Source organism: Mauremys mutica, chromosome 1, assembly GCF_020497125.1.
Source record: "Mauremys mutica isolate MM-2020 ecotype Southern chromosome 1, ASM2049712v1, whole genome shotgun sequence".
Classification (NCBI taxonomy): Eukaryota; Metazoa; Chordata; order Testudines; family Geoemydidae; genus Mauremys; species Mauremys mutica.
In genome coordinates this window covers 358,303,739-358,321,072 of record NC_059072.1, presented here as the reverse complement: position 1 = coordinate 358,321,072, position 17,334 = coordinate 358,303,739, and the positions used below count along the sequence as shown (strand labels likewise).

General features: G+C 48.9%; 2 protein-coding genes across 4 annotated transcripts in view; both read right to left on the bottom strand.

Annotated features, from left to right (window-relative positions):
* LOC123374091 (olfactory receptor 52K1-like) overlaps positions 1–17,334 on the bottom strand; it is a 236,777-nt gene that overhangs the window by 29,819 nt on the left and 189,624 nt on the right. The gene's annotated exons all lie outside the window — the stretch shown is intronic.
* On the bottom strand, positions 839–1,897 carry LOC123378242 (olfactory receptor 52E4-like). The gene has a single exon (XM_045031801.1). It carries the CDS (start codon positions 1,835–1,837, stop codon positions 839–841), a length of 999 nt encoding a protein of 332 aa, XP_044887736.1. The 5' UTR covers positions 1,838–1,897.

Genomic DNA, 17,334 nt, shown 5'->3' with positions numbered 1-17,334 from the left:
GCAGGCTGCATCTGCTATGCAGTTGTGGGGGAATGAAGACAAGTGATGATGTCACTCCCCATCCTTTATAGTTTCTTCCAGCTTGCTGGAAAGTCTGTGCATGTGACCTGGAGGGGTCTTCCCCCATTGGCCAAACATTCTCCATTGTCTCCATACTCCCAATGAGGAGGCTTCCTTATACAGAATCCTGAGCCAGTGGCTTCGTCCCTGGATGAGTGTTCATGACAGCAATTAACACTGTCTGGCTACTCCTCTGACATACCTGAAAGGCTGGTTTTGGGTGTTTCCAGCCTCACATCACACTTTAGTAACTCACACATAGCAGGATTTCATAGCTTCACATACAATGACAGCGCATACAACCCCAGGGGATATCAATGTTTAGCAGATTAAGACTTTAAGAATGATACCTCACAGGGCATACTCTGTACAAAACATACCATAATTACATCGCCATGGTAAATATGGGTGCTTTGGGGTGCAGAATGTCACAGGGATGATCCAGAGAGTGACAGGGGGTGGGGAGGAGAGGAGCGAGTGAGGGGAGGGGCTTTGAAGGGAAGAGGCAGAGCAGGGGCAGAACCTGGGGGAAGAGGCAGGGCACAGGGGCAGGGCCTGAGGCTTCCAGTTACCAGCAATTAGAAAGGGGGCAACCCTATGAGTTGTACATAGGCAGATTCCCCAGTTTGTCACGCTGACACAGCACAGTAAGGTCAGGAAAGGATTTAATGTCTTCTTGACTGGCTAGTCAGTGGTTCAGGGAAGAGGGCCCAGCACCATGTCACCAGACAGCTCTGCATAGAGTTCAGTCTGAGATCCAGAGAACCAGGAGAAAACTTTAGTTCCATTTATGAGTAAAGGGCTGGAGCAGCCTTACCCGGATCTGTTGGTTCCTCACCCCATAGATGATGGGGTTTAGCATGGGGGGCACCAGGAGGTACATGTTGGCCATGAGAACGTGGAAATGCAGGGGCACATTGTGCCCAAAACGGTGTGTGAGGAAGGAGAAGAGAGCTGGGATGTAAGAGGCTAAGATGACACAGAGGTGGGAGCCGCAGGTCCCAAAAGTCTTGAGCCGGGCGTCCTTTGTTGGGAGTCTGAAGATGGCCCTGAGGATCTGGGTATAGGACACGGCGATAAAAAACACATCCAGAGCGGTCACGAATAATGCCACAGAGAGGCTGTAGTAACTACTGACACTGATGTCGGCGCAAGCCAGCTTCACCACGGCTATGTGCTCGCAGTACGTGTGGGGAATGATGTTGGTTCTGCAATATGGCCACCTCCTTGCCAGGAAGGGATGGGGCAGTAGGAGCATGATGCCGCGCAGCACCACGGCCAGGCCAATTTTGGCCACCATGGGGTTTGTCAGTATGGTGGAATGTCTCAGGGGATCGCAGATGGCCACGTAGCGATCAAAAGCCATGGCAACAAGGATCGAAGACTGCATTGTAGTGAAGCTGAGAATGAAGTACATCTGGGTGAGGCAGGCACTGAAATTGATCTCCCTGGAATAGAACCAGAAGATGCTCAGCATTTTGGGCACGATGGATGTAGACCGGACCAGGTCGGTGATAGCCAGCATGCAGAGGAAATAGTACATGGGACCATGGAGGCTCAGCTCTGTCTTTACGATGAACAGGATGGTGAAGTTCCCCAAGAGGGCTATGGCGTACATGGTGCAGAAGGGGATGGAGATCCAGACATGGGCTGCCTCCAGGCCAGGAATACCCAGCAGGATGAAGGTGGAGGGGTTGGTGAAATCGCTTGAGTTGGAATCTGACATGGAGTAGGGGAGAAGGTGTCCAACGTTGAGGCAGAACAGCGTCTCCTGCATGTACCATACCTTCCCCTGATTTCCTGTATGTGCCCAGGGTCTTGGGTGATGGTCGCAGGACAAACACCTGGATGGAGAGAAAATGTTAATAGCGTTTTATGCAAAAGTTTTGTTGCCAAAGTGCCAGGGTAGACATCGTACTTGATTTCATCACTTTAACTGGTGTCTGGAAGGCACCCCACAATGCCCATCCTAATCACTGTGGTCAGGACTTTCAACTCTTCCCCCTTTAAAGGCCCAGGAATTTTGAAATTCCCCTTCCTGTTTGCTCGGCGTGGAGTGTTCACATCACATCTTCCCAGGTGGCCATGGTGGCTCCATGCAGCAAACGGTCTCTCGCTTGGACCACTGTGGAACTGCTGGATCTGCTCAGTATTTGGGGAGAGGAGGCTGAGGAGTCCCAGCTGTGCTCTAGCTGTAGGAATTTCAATACCTCTGGGCAGATTTCTTGCAGCTTGCGGGAAAAGGGCTATGATTGGGACAAGCTGCAGTGCAGAGCAAAGGGGAAAGAGCTGAGGCATGAGTACCAGAAGGCAAGGGAGGCAAAAGGTGACTCTGGTGCTGCGCCCCAGACCTGCCATTTTTCTAAGGAGTTGGCTGCGACCCCATTTCCACCACCAAAAGCCCCGTGGATACTTCAGTGGGCTGGAGCTGACGGAATCTGGACATAACCCAGAGGAGGAAGTCATTGATGAAGAGCTGGAGACATTGGAAGATGTGGTGCCCATGATGGGGTTGCCCAGTGCTGCGTCCAGTCAGGAGCTGTTCTCCACTCTGGAGGTGTCCAGCCAGTCTCGGTAGTCACAGTCAGGTGAGCCAGAAGGAGGGGAGGAGACCCCCGGTAAGTGGTTTTGCTCTGTGAAGTGCAGAGGTGGGTGGAGGACAGAGAAATGTACAAGGCTGGCTGTGTTTGTGTGTGCTGGGCATTTACCCGTGCAGCTAGGCCGTATGGCAGAACGGGGTGTTGATGCACAGCGAGATTTCACTGGAATCCTCCAGAGAGACCTCTGGGAAACGTTCCTGCAGGTACTCTGCAATCCTCTGCTGGGGGTTCCTTGCAGAGTTTCTTTGTTCCTTCCCCCATTGAGGGAGCCTTTCTCGTGCCATTCTGCAATTACTTGGGGAAAGACCAAAGCAGCGCACAGGCGAGCAGCATGGGGACCGGGGCTGAAACTGCAAGCATGTAGTAGATGCACCTTTGCTTCCTTGTTTACCCTCAGGAGAGAGATATCTGCCACAATGTCCCCCATCTGTGGAAAAGCGTGGGAAACTTTAGAGTGTTGTCCCCTGAGAAGTGCCCTGCGACCCCTTTCACACTGCTTTTCTCCCACGCACAACGTCCCCCGCCCCTGAGAACACTCACCATGCTTGTAGTGTTCATCGGCATGTGTGCTTGTCAAGGGTCAGCAGGAAAGTGATAGGAGTGTTACCAGCAGTATATTTTAATGTAGCGTTTCAATGCTGCCCGTGTACTTAACAATAATGCTTCTGTTTATTGTTACTTGTGCTTCACCAGCTATGTTCTTGAAAGGAGGCAGCCCCTCCACTCCAGCCGAGTGTCTCCGCCGGATAAGAAAGTGCCCAAGACGGAACAAGGCAGATACGTTCCGGGAGGTGCTGCAGTACTCTGCTGCAGACAAGACAGATTGCAGGCAGTGGAGGGAAAGTGACAATTAGGAAAGAAAAGAAAATGAGGCATACAGTAGAGATGCAATGGAGATGCTGATAAAAGTTTGGGAGTGGCAAACCACCATGCTGCAGTCCCTCCTGCTCTCCAATCTGAGCAGATGGGTGCCCGCCCTCCCCTTCAGCACATTCACAACACTTTCCCATGTCCTTCCCAAACTCCACCCGCACATTCCTTTCCGATTTCTGGGACTTCTCACTTTACTCAGGGCCGGCTCCAGAGCCCAGCGGGGCAAGCACTCGCCTGGGGCGGCCCTTTCCCGGGGGGTGGCAGGCTGGGCCGGCGGACCTGCCGCAGGCATGACTGCGGGAGGTCCACCGGAGCTCTGGGAGCAGCGGACCTGCCGCAGGCATGACTGCGGAGGGGACGCTCAGTGGACCTCCCGCCGGCATGACTGCGGACGGTTCCTTGGTCCCGCGGCTCGGCTGGACCTCCCGCAGGCATGCCCGCGGCAGCTCAACCGGAGCCGCTGGACCAGCGAACCGCCCGCAGCTGCTTGAAGTCCAGCCGAGCCGCGCGACCAGCGGACCCTCCGCAGTCATGCCCGCGGGAGGTCCGCTGCTCCCGCGGCTCGGGGGCGCCTCCCGTGCATGACTGCTTGGGGCGGCCAAATTTGTAGAGCCGCCCCTGACTTTACTGTTCACTCCACCTCCACAGACACCTTTTCAAATGAAAACTGGACTTACGCTCAGCTGTGTGTGTGTGCATGGTGTGGTGGGGTTTTTGGCAATAAAAGCAAAGTTATTTGACTATTAATCAGTCTTGATTTGTTTCCGCTGAAGTTATGATAGCAGATGGCAGCAGCAAAGCAGCAGGCGGTTGTATCATTTCCTTATATTGAACTCTGGGCCTGAACAATCACAACTGCTTCCCACCTACCAAAACTGGACTTCATTCTGCATTACAATCCCAAGCATAGCAACAAACATTACTCGTTCTCATTTTAAAAACAGAAAGCCTCCCTGATTCGACTTGCCCCCCATCGTGCCCCTCTAATAGCCTTGGTATCTGGCTGCTCAAAATCAGCAGCCAAGTGTTCGGTCTCAGCAGTGCACCCTGAGCAAACTTTTCACCCTTACTGTGATGGGTTGGATCATAGAAACCCTCTTGGGAGCTGCCACCCGATGTGCCGACTACTTCTACCCCTGCTTTCCCTGCCAGCTCAGGACCCCAACACCCTGTTTTGCTGAGCCAGACACACCCGTCTGCTCCAACAAAGACCCAGGGTCTGAATTACTTGCCCCAAAGCTGCAGGTTTACCTGAGAGCAGCTCACAGAAATGTTCCTGTCTTTAACACTCAGATGCCCAACTCCCAATGGGGTCTAAACCCAAATAAATCCGTTTTACCCTTTATAAAACTTATGCAGCGTAAACTCATAAATTGTCCGCACTCTATAACACTGATAGAGAGGGGGGTCTGGAATATGCGACAGACTGAAAAGTCTGGGACTCTTTAGTGTAGAGAAGAGACAAATAAGGGAGCACAGGATAGAGGAGAACAAAATAAAAGAAAGGAACCAATTACATTGAAATGGACAAACAGAGAACAGCTCCCAACCAGTAGTAGCGATCTACACATACCCTTCCAAAGGGCTAATTCCCCAAAGCTGAGACAAATTATGATTGGGAGGAAAAACGTAGACAGAAAAATGGGAATGGAACTCGAGAGTTCTTTAAGAAGAGTTTATGAGAGACCTAAAAAGCCACGATTCCACAATCAAGAAAGTGGAGAACTTTGGTTAAAAACCCAGTTCAGTAGCAAAGTGAAGGCAGCAATTAAGGGGGGAAAAGCAACATATAACAAATGGGAATAAGGGAAAATAGCTAGTTAGCAATACTAGCTGGAAGTTATGAAAATTGATGCAGGACGTTAAAGACATCAGGGAAATCCATGCTTTGCAGGGCTAAGGAGAACAAAAAGGAGTTTAGTATTTTAAGAACAAAAGAAATCCTAGGAAAGGTAAAGGCCAATCCCTAGAGGGAGAAAGGAAAGTTGCTAATGTTGCGGAAAAGGTAGATGTGTTCAAGAACTATTTTTGTTCTGCATTTGGAAAGAAGCAGTATGAGGAGTGCTGTGTGCAATTCTGGTCACCGCTCTGTAGAGAAACCGGAAAGGATCCAGAGGTGAGCGACAAAGATGATCCAAGCAATGAAATGCAAACCATAGAGGAAAGGCTGAAGGAACTGGGTATATTTAGTTTGGGAAAGAGGAGATTAAGGAGGGACATGATAGTGGACTTCAGACACTTGAAAGGTTGCCATTAAAAAATGGAGAAAAGTTGTTCTCTCTTGCCACAAAGGTTAGGACAAGAGGCAATGGGATCAAACTCCAGCAGAGCAGATTTCAATGAAATCTCAGGAAAAACTTCCTAACCATAGGAACAGGAGGACATTGCAACAGTCACCTAGGCAAGTTGTGGAAGGTCCTTCACTGGAGGTTTTCCAAAGGAGGCTGGAGCCGTCTGTCCTGGATGGTTTAGACACAACAAACCCTGCATCTTGGCAGGGGGTTAGACTAGCTGACCCTTGCAGGTCCCATCTCACCCTGTCTACATCTACATGTACAATGTAAAATCTTAGTGTAGACCAGGTCTTAGCCAAACACAAGTTATGGTGCTCAATACAAGAGTAACTGGGTTAAAAGTAATGGCTTGTGTTATACAGGTGGTCAGACAGGATGATCTAATTGTCCCTTCTGATCTTAAACCCTATGAATCTATTGATAAAGAAAGTAGATGAGGCATTTGCATTTATTCTGGCTCATAACACATGAACAAGGGAACATTCAATTACATTGCACATCTGAACATATAACACTGAGAAAAGAAACTTGTTTATATAATCCATATTTGGCCTGTGGAACTCCTTGCCACAGACTTTATTGGCGCAGAGAGCATAGCTGAATGGGATTCACAAATGGATTGGCCATTATAGATGGTGCTGGTGGCTAGTTAAGGCTGTCTGACACCTTCAATTAGGAGAGTTCATTTTCAGTTGGTTATAAATTTGCCAAACTTTAACTGTTTGGACTGAAATTTCTCACACTGGGTGTCTGCTTCCGGGTGAATTGTTTTTTGAAAGTTTCAGCCATAAAGGTTCAGCTAACATTTCGAATGAAGTCAAGAGAAAAGACGTCTTGCCCATGTTGAAAAATTCATACCATTATTACAGTGAGGAGCCCTAGCACATCCATGCTTTCCATCAGAAAGTCAGGCGAGAGGCCCCTAGGCGGAGGTGAGAGTCCCTGTGCATTAACTCACACACAGCTGGCTCCTGAGGTCTTTACTCAGTTCTTACTCCAAGGGGATATTTGCCTCAGCGGGGCGTGAGAACATATGGGCCACGGCCTCAGAATACCAAGTATTGTCCATCTACTACAACCTTTCATCCTGAAGGATTCTCTGTGCCACTGAAATGCAGCCACCTCGGGGCTGGAGGCCATCAGCCAGGGGCAGAGCAAAGAGAAACATTTTGGCCAGTGATATTGGAGCAAACTCATCCCCTGTGGCAAGGGCCCTGGGCTGGCTAATGGCTGTGCAGAGTGGAAAGGACCACGGACTTACTCTCTATCCCATCACACCCACATTGCACTGGGTTTGTCGAGCAGGTGAGCTCCTCAGCAAGAGCTGGGTGTGACGGAGCGATTCTGGCGGGACCCAGCTGAGAGTGCCAAATCAGGACCAATTGCTTAAACTGGGCAGTCACAGCCCTAGGCTGGGGTTTTTCCACCTCTAAGGCAAACCAAACCAGCCAGACAAAAAGGACTTTGGTCTCACCCCACTGGCTAACCACAAGTCACACAAGCAATTTCCTTAGACACTCCAGTCTCCCAGCATCACCACCAGTGCACTCGTCCTGGGGATGAATGGTTATGAAAACCAACACCCCAATAAAAGAAAAAGGTTCCCTCGATCCCAAAGGACCAAGCCCCAGACCCAGGTCAATATACACTTCAGATCTTACCCACAAATCATGCTGTTGCCAATCCTTTAGAATCTAAAATCTAAAGGTTTATTTACAAAGGGAAAAAGGTAGAGACGAGAGGTAGAATTGGTTAAATGGAATCAATTACATACAGTGATGGCAAAGTTCTTAGTTCAGGCTTGCAGCAGTGATGGAGTAAACTGCAGGTTCAAATTAAGTCTCTGGAATACATCCCCCGCTGGGATGGGTCATTCAGTCCCTTGTGTAGAGCTTCAGTTTGTAGCAAAGTCCCTCCAGAGGTCAGAAGCAGGATTGAAGACAAGATGGAGATGATGCATCAGCCTTATATAGACTTTTCCAGGTGTAAGAATCTCTTTGTTCTCACTGTGGAAAATCACAGCAAAATGGAGTCTGCAGTCACATGGACAAGTCTCTGCATACCTTGCTGAGTCACAAGGCGTGTCTGCCTTCTCTCCATGGGTCAATTGTGTAGCTGATGGTCCTTAATGGGCCATCAAACAGGCTAGGCAGAGCTAACACCAGCTTGTCTGGGAGGCTTCCCCCAGAAGCACAGCACAAACTTGAAATACAGACAGCATAGAGCCAACATTCATAACTTCAACTAAAAATGATACAGACATACAGACAGCATAATTATAACCAGCAACCCATAACCTGGTCTTAGACACCTTAGATGACCCCCTTTATCTAAGATTTGGTGCCACTGCAGGACCTTGGTTACAACCCATGTTCTATATGGTCCCAATTTATATCAATAACGTCACACTGGGTACCTGTGAATTCTGAGCCAGACGTGTCTTCCGTGGGAAGCCCCTGCAGGCAGCTGTTTCGCACACCTCTCTCACCCCAGCATCTGCAGCAGCTGCCCACGGCGAAAGCTGACACAGCAGGGGTGCACTGTTTATAATATAGCTGTGTGCAATCCCCGGGGGGGTTCATTCAGCCTCTCGGGGGGAAGCGGCATCTGAATGGAAACTGTCTGGAGATCGGAGACACTCTAGCCAATGTCTCGCTTTCAATGTCTGTACTTCTGTGCTATTTATCCAGCTTTAGGAGTAAACAGTAATTAAGGGACCTTCCCAAAAGAGGTGAAAACTCTTGGGCTCTCCTCTGAGTCAGAAAGGAATTAGCTGCTCTGTGTATATTTTAAAAGTGTTTTTGATTAGTAAGAAAACCAGGGATAATGGCCAGCTCTCCATAGGGTCTAATACTCTGTAAATACCCAGTATTAATGGGTAGCTAGTAGTCAGAGAGATCTGGAGATGGATGGCTGAAGGGAGATACGAACACTTTCTGCAGGCAAATGGGGCTATCGCTAAGGGATCAGAGATCAGTAATTCTCATCAGTAACTATCATCATACTGTGCAGCACCTTAAATCGAAGGCTCTTCAAAACATCTAGGAAAGGAAATTTGCTATGAACATATAGCCATTATACTGATAGGTAAACTGAGGCAAAGGGAGACGTGACTTGGTGAAGGTCACACAGAGAATGACAGACAGAACCCAGGAGTCCTGGCTTCCTTGCTGTAACCACGGTCTCTCTGTTAGTAACTGAGCACATGACAAGAAGAAAATGGACTTGCAGTCTATCAGGGATTGGTCGTTAGGTGGGTGTGATGGACTTGCCCAGGATGCAACCTGGAAAGCTGAGCCCTCTGGCAAACCAACATGGGCTCCCCCTCACACTGTGAGGCTGTGACAAGCTGCAACCCTCTCCAGGTTTTGCACGTCCAAATGTCATCAATGAGGAGACATTCCTGTACTCCCACTATTCCTCCCCTGGGCCCCCCTCTAGGACACATACCCCTGTGGTCTCTAGAGTGGGAGCTCTCCTCTGGTCAGCCGGGAAGGGCTCACAGCTAACAGCCTGGACAGTTGTCTCAGTGGCAGGCTCCACACCTCCCTCCCTTCATGAGGTGGTGTTACCTCCTGCTGCAATGTTAAAGGAACCCACACCCACCTCCTCAGTCGTTTCTATGATTCTATCACACTTCTCTGGGCTCCCCACTGGAACACATCTCCATATGCGCCCTAGCATTGGGTTTGTCCCTTGCTTAGCAGCAACATGGACATTTTTCTCCCTGAGGCGATGCTGCCTTCAGCTGAAGGGCAGGAGTTGGTCTCAACTACTCCTACCCCTGGAAGCATGCAGCTTCCCCCTCCTGCAGGGGAATCAAGGAGACTCTCTCATTCCTTCAGCAGTTCCTGGGACTTTCCCCTTTCCCTCTGAGGGCCCAGCAGAACGCTCCTTCTTGCTGCAGACGGACATTTTAACAGCCTGAGCAACATGGAAGAAATCATTGTCAATTAGCATATCAATAGGGTTATCGTCTACCACCCCCACTGATCATACAGCTTCCAAACCCTCCTTTTCTATGTGCACTTTAGCCAAAGGCAAAAGGGTTTTGTAACCACCAAATAATAAAAGCTCTGCCATCTGTCCTGTCATATGTCACCTTGTTGCACTACACTCCTCCTAATCACAGAAATTTCTGCCCCTGTATCTTCCCACGCAAGGTGTTCCCTGCCATTAATGCTGACAGTGCTTCATCCCTAGTTGTGCAGAGGCTAATTTTACAAACCTAGTACGATAACTGACAGCTGCCTGAGGTGCTTGTGCGCTCAGAATCTCAGCATTCACATGGGCTATCTGCTGCCTGCTTCCTCTGAGCACAGGGAATTTATTCTTCAGGTGATCAGTGAATTACAGTGATAGCACCTTCTGGACTCTCTTGTTTTTGCAGCAGATTAAGATTGGGGATTAGAGGAATGGGGTAAAATGTGATCATGCTTCCCACCCCGTGTAAACCCCTCTGTCTGTAGTTTATTTACAATAGAGGTGTGTGTCTGCTCAAAATCATCAGCTAGAGAAGCCATCTCATCCACAGTTTTCAACTTTTTGTTCCATAGACACTATTTCACATCATCTTTATATATATTTCAGAAGTGCTCCTGAGAAACAAGATCAAACATTCCTTCAAAGCATGTAACGCCTTTACCCCTTACCCATTTTCCCATCAAATCTTTCATTTTGTTTACATATTCCACGTTACACACCAGCACCCCTCTTAAGATTCCTAATTTTCACTCTATATGTTTTAGGGCTAATCTAAAATTGTTTCAAAACCATTTCTTTGAATTTACAATAATCTAAAGCACCATCAATTGGCATTTTATTGACTATATCCAGTGCTTTACCAGTTAAATGAGCAACTATAGTGGGCATCTTCTGGTCATGAGGAATCTTATGAATCACACACAGCCTGTCAAAGTGTTAAGTCCTTGGGGCAGCCGGTGTAGGAAACAATCACTTGAGGCCAGAGAGCAGACAGCTAACCAAAACCTCCATTTCATTTACAGAAACAGAGAGCTCACTCAGCCGGTTGAAACCGGCTGAGCTATCCCTTAATAGTCTAACTCAGTTGCCATAGTAACAAAACCCATGACAACCAAATACACAACATATTCCTCCCCCCCTAATAAGAACATCCCCTAAATAAAACACACACTAAACTAGAGAAGGAGGGTAGACTGCCTCCATTCCCGGCTAAACCCTGGGGATTATTTTGCCCCATAACCGTGGGTTCACCCTAACTAAAGATCCAGCCGATGAGGAGGCCTTCTGTCTCTAGGTGGATTACGGCGAACTTCTGGTGTTGTTGCACCCGAAAGTACTAGGGGCTCAGGGTCCGCAGCACGAATAGGTGAGGAGGTGGTATCAGCTCGTGCTGGGCAAAGGGGTATCTCAGCTGCCGGCAGAAATGGAGGAGAACAGTCAGGAGCAGGTGACTCATGATTCGGTGTCTCACCAGGAGGGGTGAAGTCAGACCCCTCAACTGCAGATGGGTCCTGAAGACTGGCATGACCTGGCAACAGCTGATCTACATGTCGCCGCCAGGTAAGATTATCTGCAGTCCGGACTGTATAGGAAACAGGTCCTGTTTGAGTGATGACTGTGGCCGGGACCCATTTAGCTCTGGAAGTATAATTCCGAGCCAAAACTGGCTGTCCTGGGCTAAAGGTTCGGTCTTTTCATAGAATCATAGAATCTCAGGGTTGGAAGGGACCTCAGGAGGTCATCTAGTCCAACCCCCTGCTCAAAGCAGGACCAAACCCAACTAAATCATCCCAGCCAGGGCTTTGTCAAGCCTGACCTTAAAAGCCTCTAAGGAAGGAGATTCCACTACCTCCCTAGGTAACCCATTCCAGTTCTTCACCACCCTACTAGTGAAAAAGTTTTTCCTAATATCCAACCTAAACCTCCCCCTCTGCAACTTGAGACCATTACTCCTTGTTCTGTCATCTTCTACCACTGAGAACAGTCTAGATCCAAGTATCAGAGGGGTAGCCGTGTTAGTCTGGTTCTGTAGAAGCAGCAAAGAATCCTGTGGCACCTTATAGACTAACAGACGTTTTGCAGCATGAGCTTTTGTGGGTGAATACCCACTTCTTCAGATGCAAGTCTTGCATCTGAAGAAGTGGGTATTCACCCATGAAAGCTCATGCTGCAAAACGTCTGTTAGTCTATAAGGTGCCACAGGATTCTTTGCTGAGTCTAGATCCATCCTCTTTGGAACCCCCTTTCAGGTAGTTGAAAGCAGCTATCAAATCCCCCCTCATTCTTCTCTTCTGCAGACTAAACAATCCCAGTTCCCTCAGCCTCTCCTCATAAGTCATGTGCTCCAGCCCCCTAATCATTTTTGTTGCCCTCCGCTGGACTCTCTCCAATTTATCCACATCCTTCTTGTAGTGTGGGGCCCAAAACTGGACACAGTACTCCAAATGAGGCCTCACCAGTGCTGAGTAGAGGGGGATGATCACATCCCTTGATCTGCTGGAAATGCCCCTACTTATACAACCCAAAATGCCATTAGCCTTCTTGGCAACAAGGGCACACTGTTGACTCATATTCAGCTTTTCGTCCACCGTAACCCCTAGGTCCTTTTCTGCAGAACTGCTACCCAGCCATTCGGTCCCTAGTCTGTAGCAGTGCATGGGATTCTTCCGTCCTAAGTGCAGGACTCTGCACTTGTCCTTGTTGAACCTCATCATATTTCTTTTGGCCCAATCCTCTAATTTGTCTAGGTCCCTCTGTATCCTATCCCTACCCTCCAGCGTATCAACCACTCCTCCCAGTTTAGTGTCATCTGCAAACTTGCTAAGGGTGCAGTCCACACCATCCTCCAGATCGTTAATGAAGATATTGAACAAAACCGGCCCCAGCACCGACCCTTGGGGCACTCCACTTGATACCGGCTGCCATCTAGACATGGAACCATTGATCACTACCCGTTGAGCCCGACCATCTAGCCAGTTTTCTATCCACCTTACCATCCATTCATCCAGCCCAGACTTCTTTAACTTGCTGGCAAGAATACTGTGGGAGACTGTATCAAAAGCTTTGCTAAAGTCCAGAAATAGTACATCCACTGCTTTCCCCTCATCCACAGAGCCGGTTATCTCGTCATAGAAGGCAATTAGGTTAGTCAGGCATGACTTGCCCTTGGTGAATCCATGCTGACTGTTCCTGATCACTTTCCCCTCCTTTAAGTGGTTCAGGATTGATTCCTTGAGGACCTGTTCCATGATTTTTCCAGGGACTGAGGTGAGACTGACTGGCCTGTAGTTCCCTGGATCTTCCTTCTTCCCTTTTTTAAAGATGGGCACTACATTAGCTTTTTTCCAGTCATCCGGGACCTCCCCCGATCGCCATGATTTTTCAAAGATAATGGCCAATGGCTCTGCAATCTCATCGGCCAACTCCTTTAGCACCCTCGGATGCAGCGCATCCGGCCCCATGGACTTGTGCTCGTCCAGCTTTCCTAAATAGCCCCGAACTACTTCTTTCTCCACAGAGAGCTGGTCACCTCCTCCCCATACTGTGCTGCAGAGTGCAGCTGTCTGGGAGCTGACCTTGTCTGTGAAGACAGAGGCAAAAAAAGCATTGAGTACACTAGCTTTCTCCACATCCTCTGTCACTAGGTTCCCTCCCTCATTCAGCAAGGGGCCCACACTTTCCTTGACTTTCTTCCTGTTGCTAACATACCTAAAGAAACTCTTCTTGTTACTCCTAACATCTCCGGCTAGCTGCAACTCCAAGTGTGATTTGGCCTTCCTGATTTCACACCTGCATGCCTGAACAATACTTTTATACTCCTCCCTGGTTATTTGTCCAATCTTCCACTTCTTGTAAGCTGTTCTTTTGTGTTTAAGACGAGCAAGGATTTCACTGTTAAGCCAAGCTGGTCGCCTGCCATATTTACTTCTCTTCCTACACATCGGGATGGTTTGTTCCTGCAACCTCAATAAGGTTTCTTTGAAATACAGCCAGCTTTCCTCGACTCCTTTCCCCGTCATGTTATTCTCCCAAGGGACCTTGCCCATCAGTTCCCTGAGGGAGTCAAAGTCTGCTTTTCTGAAGTCCAGGGTCTCTGTTCTACTGCTTTTCCCTTTTTCCTTGTGTCAGGATCCTGAACTCGACCATCTCATGGTCACTGCCCCCCAGGTTCCCATCCACTATTGCTTCCTCTACTATTTCTTCCCTGTTTGTGAGCAGCAGGTCAAGAAGAGCTTTTCCCCTAGTTGGTTCCTCCAGCACTTGCACCAGGAAATTGTCCCCTACACTTTCCAGAAACTTCCTAGATTGTCTGTGCACTGCTGTATTGCTCTCCCAGCAGATATCGGGGTGATTAAAGTCACCCATGAGAACCAGGGCCTGTGATCTAGCAACTTCTGTTAGTTGCTGGAAGAAAGCCTCGTCCACCTCATCCCCCTGGTCCGGTGGTCTGTAGCAGACTCCCACCACGACATTACCCTTGTTGTTCATACTTCTAAATTTAATCCAGAGACACTCAGGTTTTTCTGCAGTTTCATACCGGAGCTCTGAGCAGTCATACTGCTCTCTTACGTACAACGCAACTCCCACACCTTTTCTGCCCTGCCTGTCCTTCCTGAACAGTTTATATCCATCCATGACAGTACTCCAATCATGTGAGTTATCCCACCAAGTCTCTGTTATTCCAATTACATCATAATTCCCTGACTGTGCCAGGACTTCTAGTTCTCCCTGCTTGTTCCCCAGGCTTCTTGCATTAGTGTATAGGCATTTAAGATAACCCGCTGATTGTCCCGCTTTCTTGGTCTGAGACAGGAGTCTTCCCCTCTTGTAATCTCCTGCTTGTGCTTCCTCCCGGTATCCCACATCCCCACTTACCTCGGGGCTTTGGTCTCCTTCCCCCGGTGAACCTAGTTTAAAGCCCTCCTCACTAGGTTAGCCAGCCTGCTTGCAAAGATGCTCTTCCCTCTCTTCGTGAGGTGGAGCCCGTCTCTGCCTAGCAATCCTTCTTCTTGGAAGACCATCCCATTGTCAAAGAATCCAAACCCTTCTCTCCGACACCATCTGCGTAGCCATTCGTTGATTTCCACGATTCGACGGTCTCTACCTTGGCCTTTTCCTGCCACAGGGAGGATAGATGAGAACACCACTTGCGCCTCAAACTCCTTTATCCTTCTTCCCAGAGCCACGTAGTCTGCAGTGATACGCTCAAGGTCATTCTTGGCAGTATCATTTGTGCCCACGTGGAGAAGCAGGAAGGGGTAGCGATCCGAGGGCTGGATGAGTCTCGGCAGTCTCTCCGTCACATCTTGAATCCTAGCCCCTGGCAAGCAGCACACCTCTCGGTTCTCCCGGTCAGGGCGGCAGATAGATGACTCAGTCCCCCTGAGGAGAGAGTCCCCGACCACCACCACCCTCCTCCTCCTCTTGGGAGTGGTGGTCGTGGAACCCCCATCCCTAGGAAGGTGCATCTCATGCCTTCCAATCAGTGGAGTCTCCTTCTGCTCTGTTCCCTCAGGTGCATCATCCACTCCACTCTCTGCACTAATACCTGTGGAGAGAACATGAAAACGGTTGCTCACCTGTATCTGTGTTTCTGGTACATGGATGTTTCTGGTACTCTTTCCCCTTCTAGAAGTCACATGCCGCCACTTATCCTCGCTGGCCTTCTGTCCCCGCTGCGTAGCCTGCTCTGAATCTTCAGAACGTTGTGCCCGCTGCAGCTGATCCTGACGTCTATCCAGGAAATCCTCATTTTCTTTTATGGAATGCAGGGTTGTTATTCGTTTCTCCAGACCTTGAATCTTCTCTTCCAAGATGGAGATCAGCTTGCACTTGGTACAGACAAAGTCGCTCCTATCCTGCGGAAGGAAGACGAACATGGTGCATCCTGTGCAGGTCACAACGGCGGATTGCTCAGCATCCATGGTCTCTTCCTTCTAAGAGCTCTCTCCAGGCGAACTCCCAGGCAAACTCCTTCTGTTTGCCTCTCTGCTGTTCGCTGCTCAGCTGGTTCGCAGCTGACTGCCTTTTTATAACAGTCAGGCCCAGCTGGAACAAAGCACTCCCAGATCAAACTGGTCAAACAAGCAATCAAACAATCAAGCACACAGTCAAACTGCCAAACTGCCCCCCCAACAGACACTCAGATACTCACCAGCGCAGTCCCCCTACTGCAGCACTTTTGCTCTGGGTGCCCGTCTGATGACTTGATATTGCTGCTGATGTTGCACAGTTTGTCTGGGTTCAGAAGGTTTCAGCAGATCAAAGCAAGTGCGCAGCTGTCGTCCCATCATTAGAAAGGCTGGGGAAGCCTGGGTCGTAGCATGAGGTGTGTTTCTATAGGAAAGTAAGAAGGTATCCAGACGCTTTTGAATGGAGTGTTGTCCCTTTGCTGATTTCAAAGCGTTTTTCATTGTCTGCACAAATCTTTCAGCTAATCCGTTGGTGGACGGATGATATGGTGCTGACGTGATGTGGTGTATCCCATTTGCCTTCATAAAATTTTGAAACTCCTGAGAGACGAACTGCGGTCCGTTGTCGCTCACAAGTTGTTCTGGCAGACCAAAACGACTAAAGACTTCTGGCCATTTAGAATGGGCATCTACTTCTGGCCATTTAGAATGGGCATCTACTGCCACCAAGAACATGCTTCCTTCAAGGGGGCCAGCAAAGTCAACGTGAATACGTTGCCACGGGTTTTCAGGCCAGTCCCATGGGTGTAGGGGTGCCCACTGGGGTGCATTTCTTACACTCTGACATGACATACAAGCTTTTGCCTTCTCTTCAATAGCACTGTCCAATCTAGGCCACCAAAAATAGCTTTGTGCAATTTCCTTCATGCGCACTATTCCACAGTGACCGGAATGTAGCTGTTCTAACATCTGTGATCTCAGGGGTGGTGGAATAATGACACGCCTCCCCCACAACAAACAACCAGATTGGACCGATAACTCCATCCGCCTGGACATGTAGGGAACAAGGTCGGGTGAGACCGGAGAGGTTTGTCGAGATTTTCCATGCATCACCAGGTCCATAACTTGGGATAATACTGGGTCAACGCGGGTTGCCTTCTTTATCTGAGTAGCAGTGATGGGTGTATTCTCTACCTGTTCAAAGTAGAAGATTTCCTTTTGGGCACTATCTTGATGTTTGACCGGTAAAGGCAACCTTAAGAGGCCATCTGCATTGCCGTGCAGAGTGGATTTCCGATATTTGATTTCATATGTGTGTGCAGAAAGTATCAATGCCCAACATTGCATACGACTAGCAGCTAATGGGGGAATGCCTGTGTAGGGTCCAAAAATTGATGTCAGAGGTCGATGGTCTGTAAGAAGAGTAAACTTTCGCCCAAACAGGTACTGATGAAACTTCCTAATTCCAAAAACAATTCCTAATGCCTCACGTTCGATTTGGGCGTAGTTAGTTTCTGCTTTGCTTAGAGTGCGTGAAGCAAAAGCAATAGGTCTTTCTTCTCCCGAAGGCATAATGTGTGACACGACCGCTCCCACTCCATAAGGGGAAGC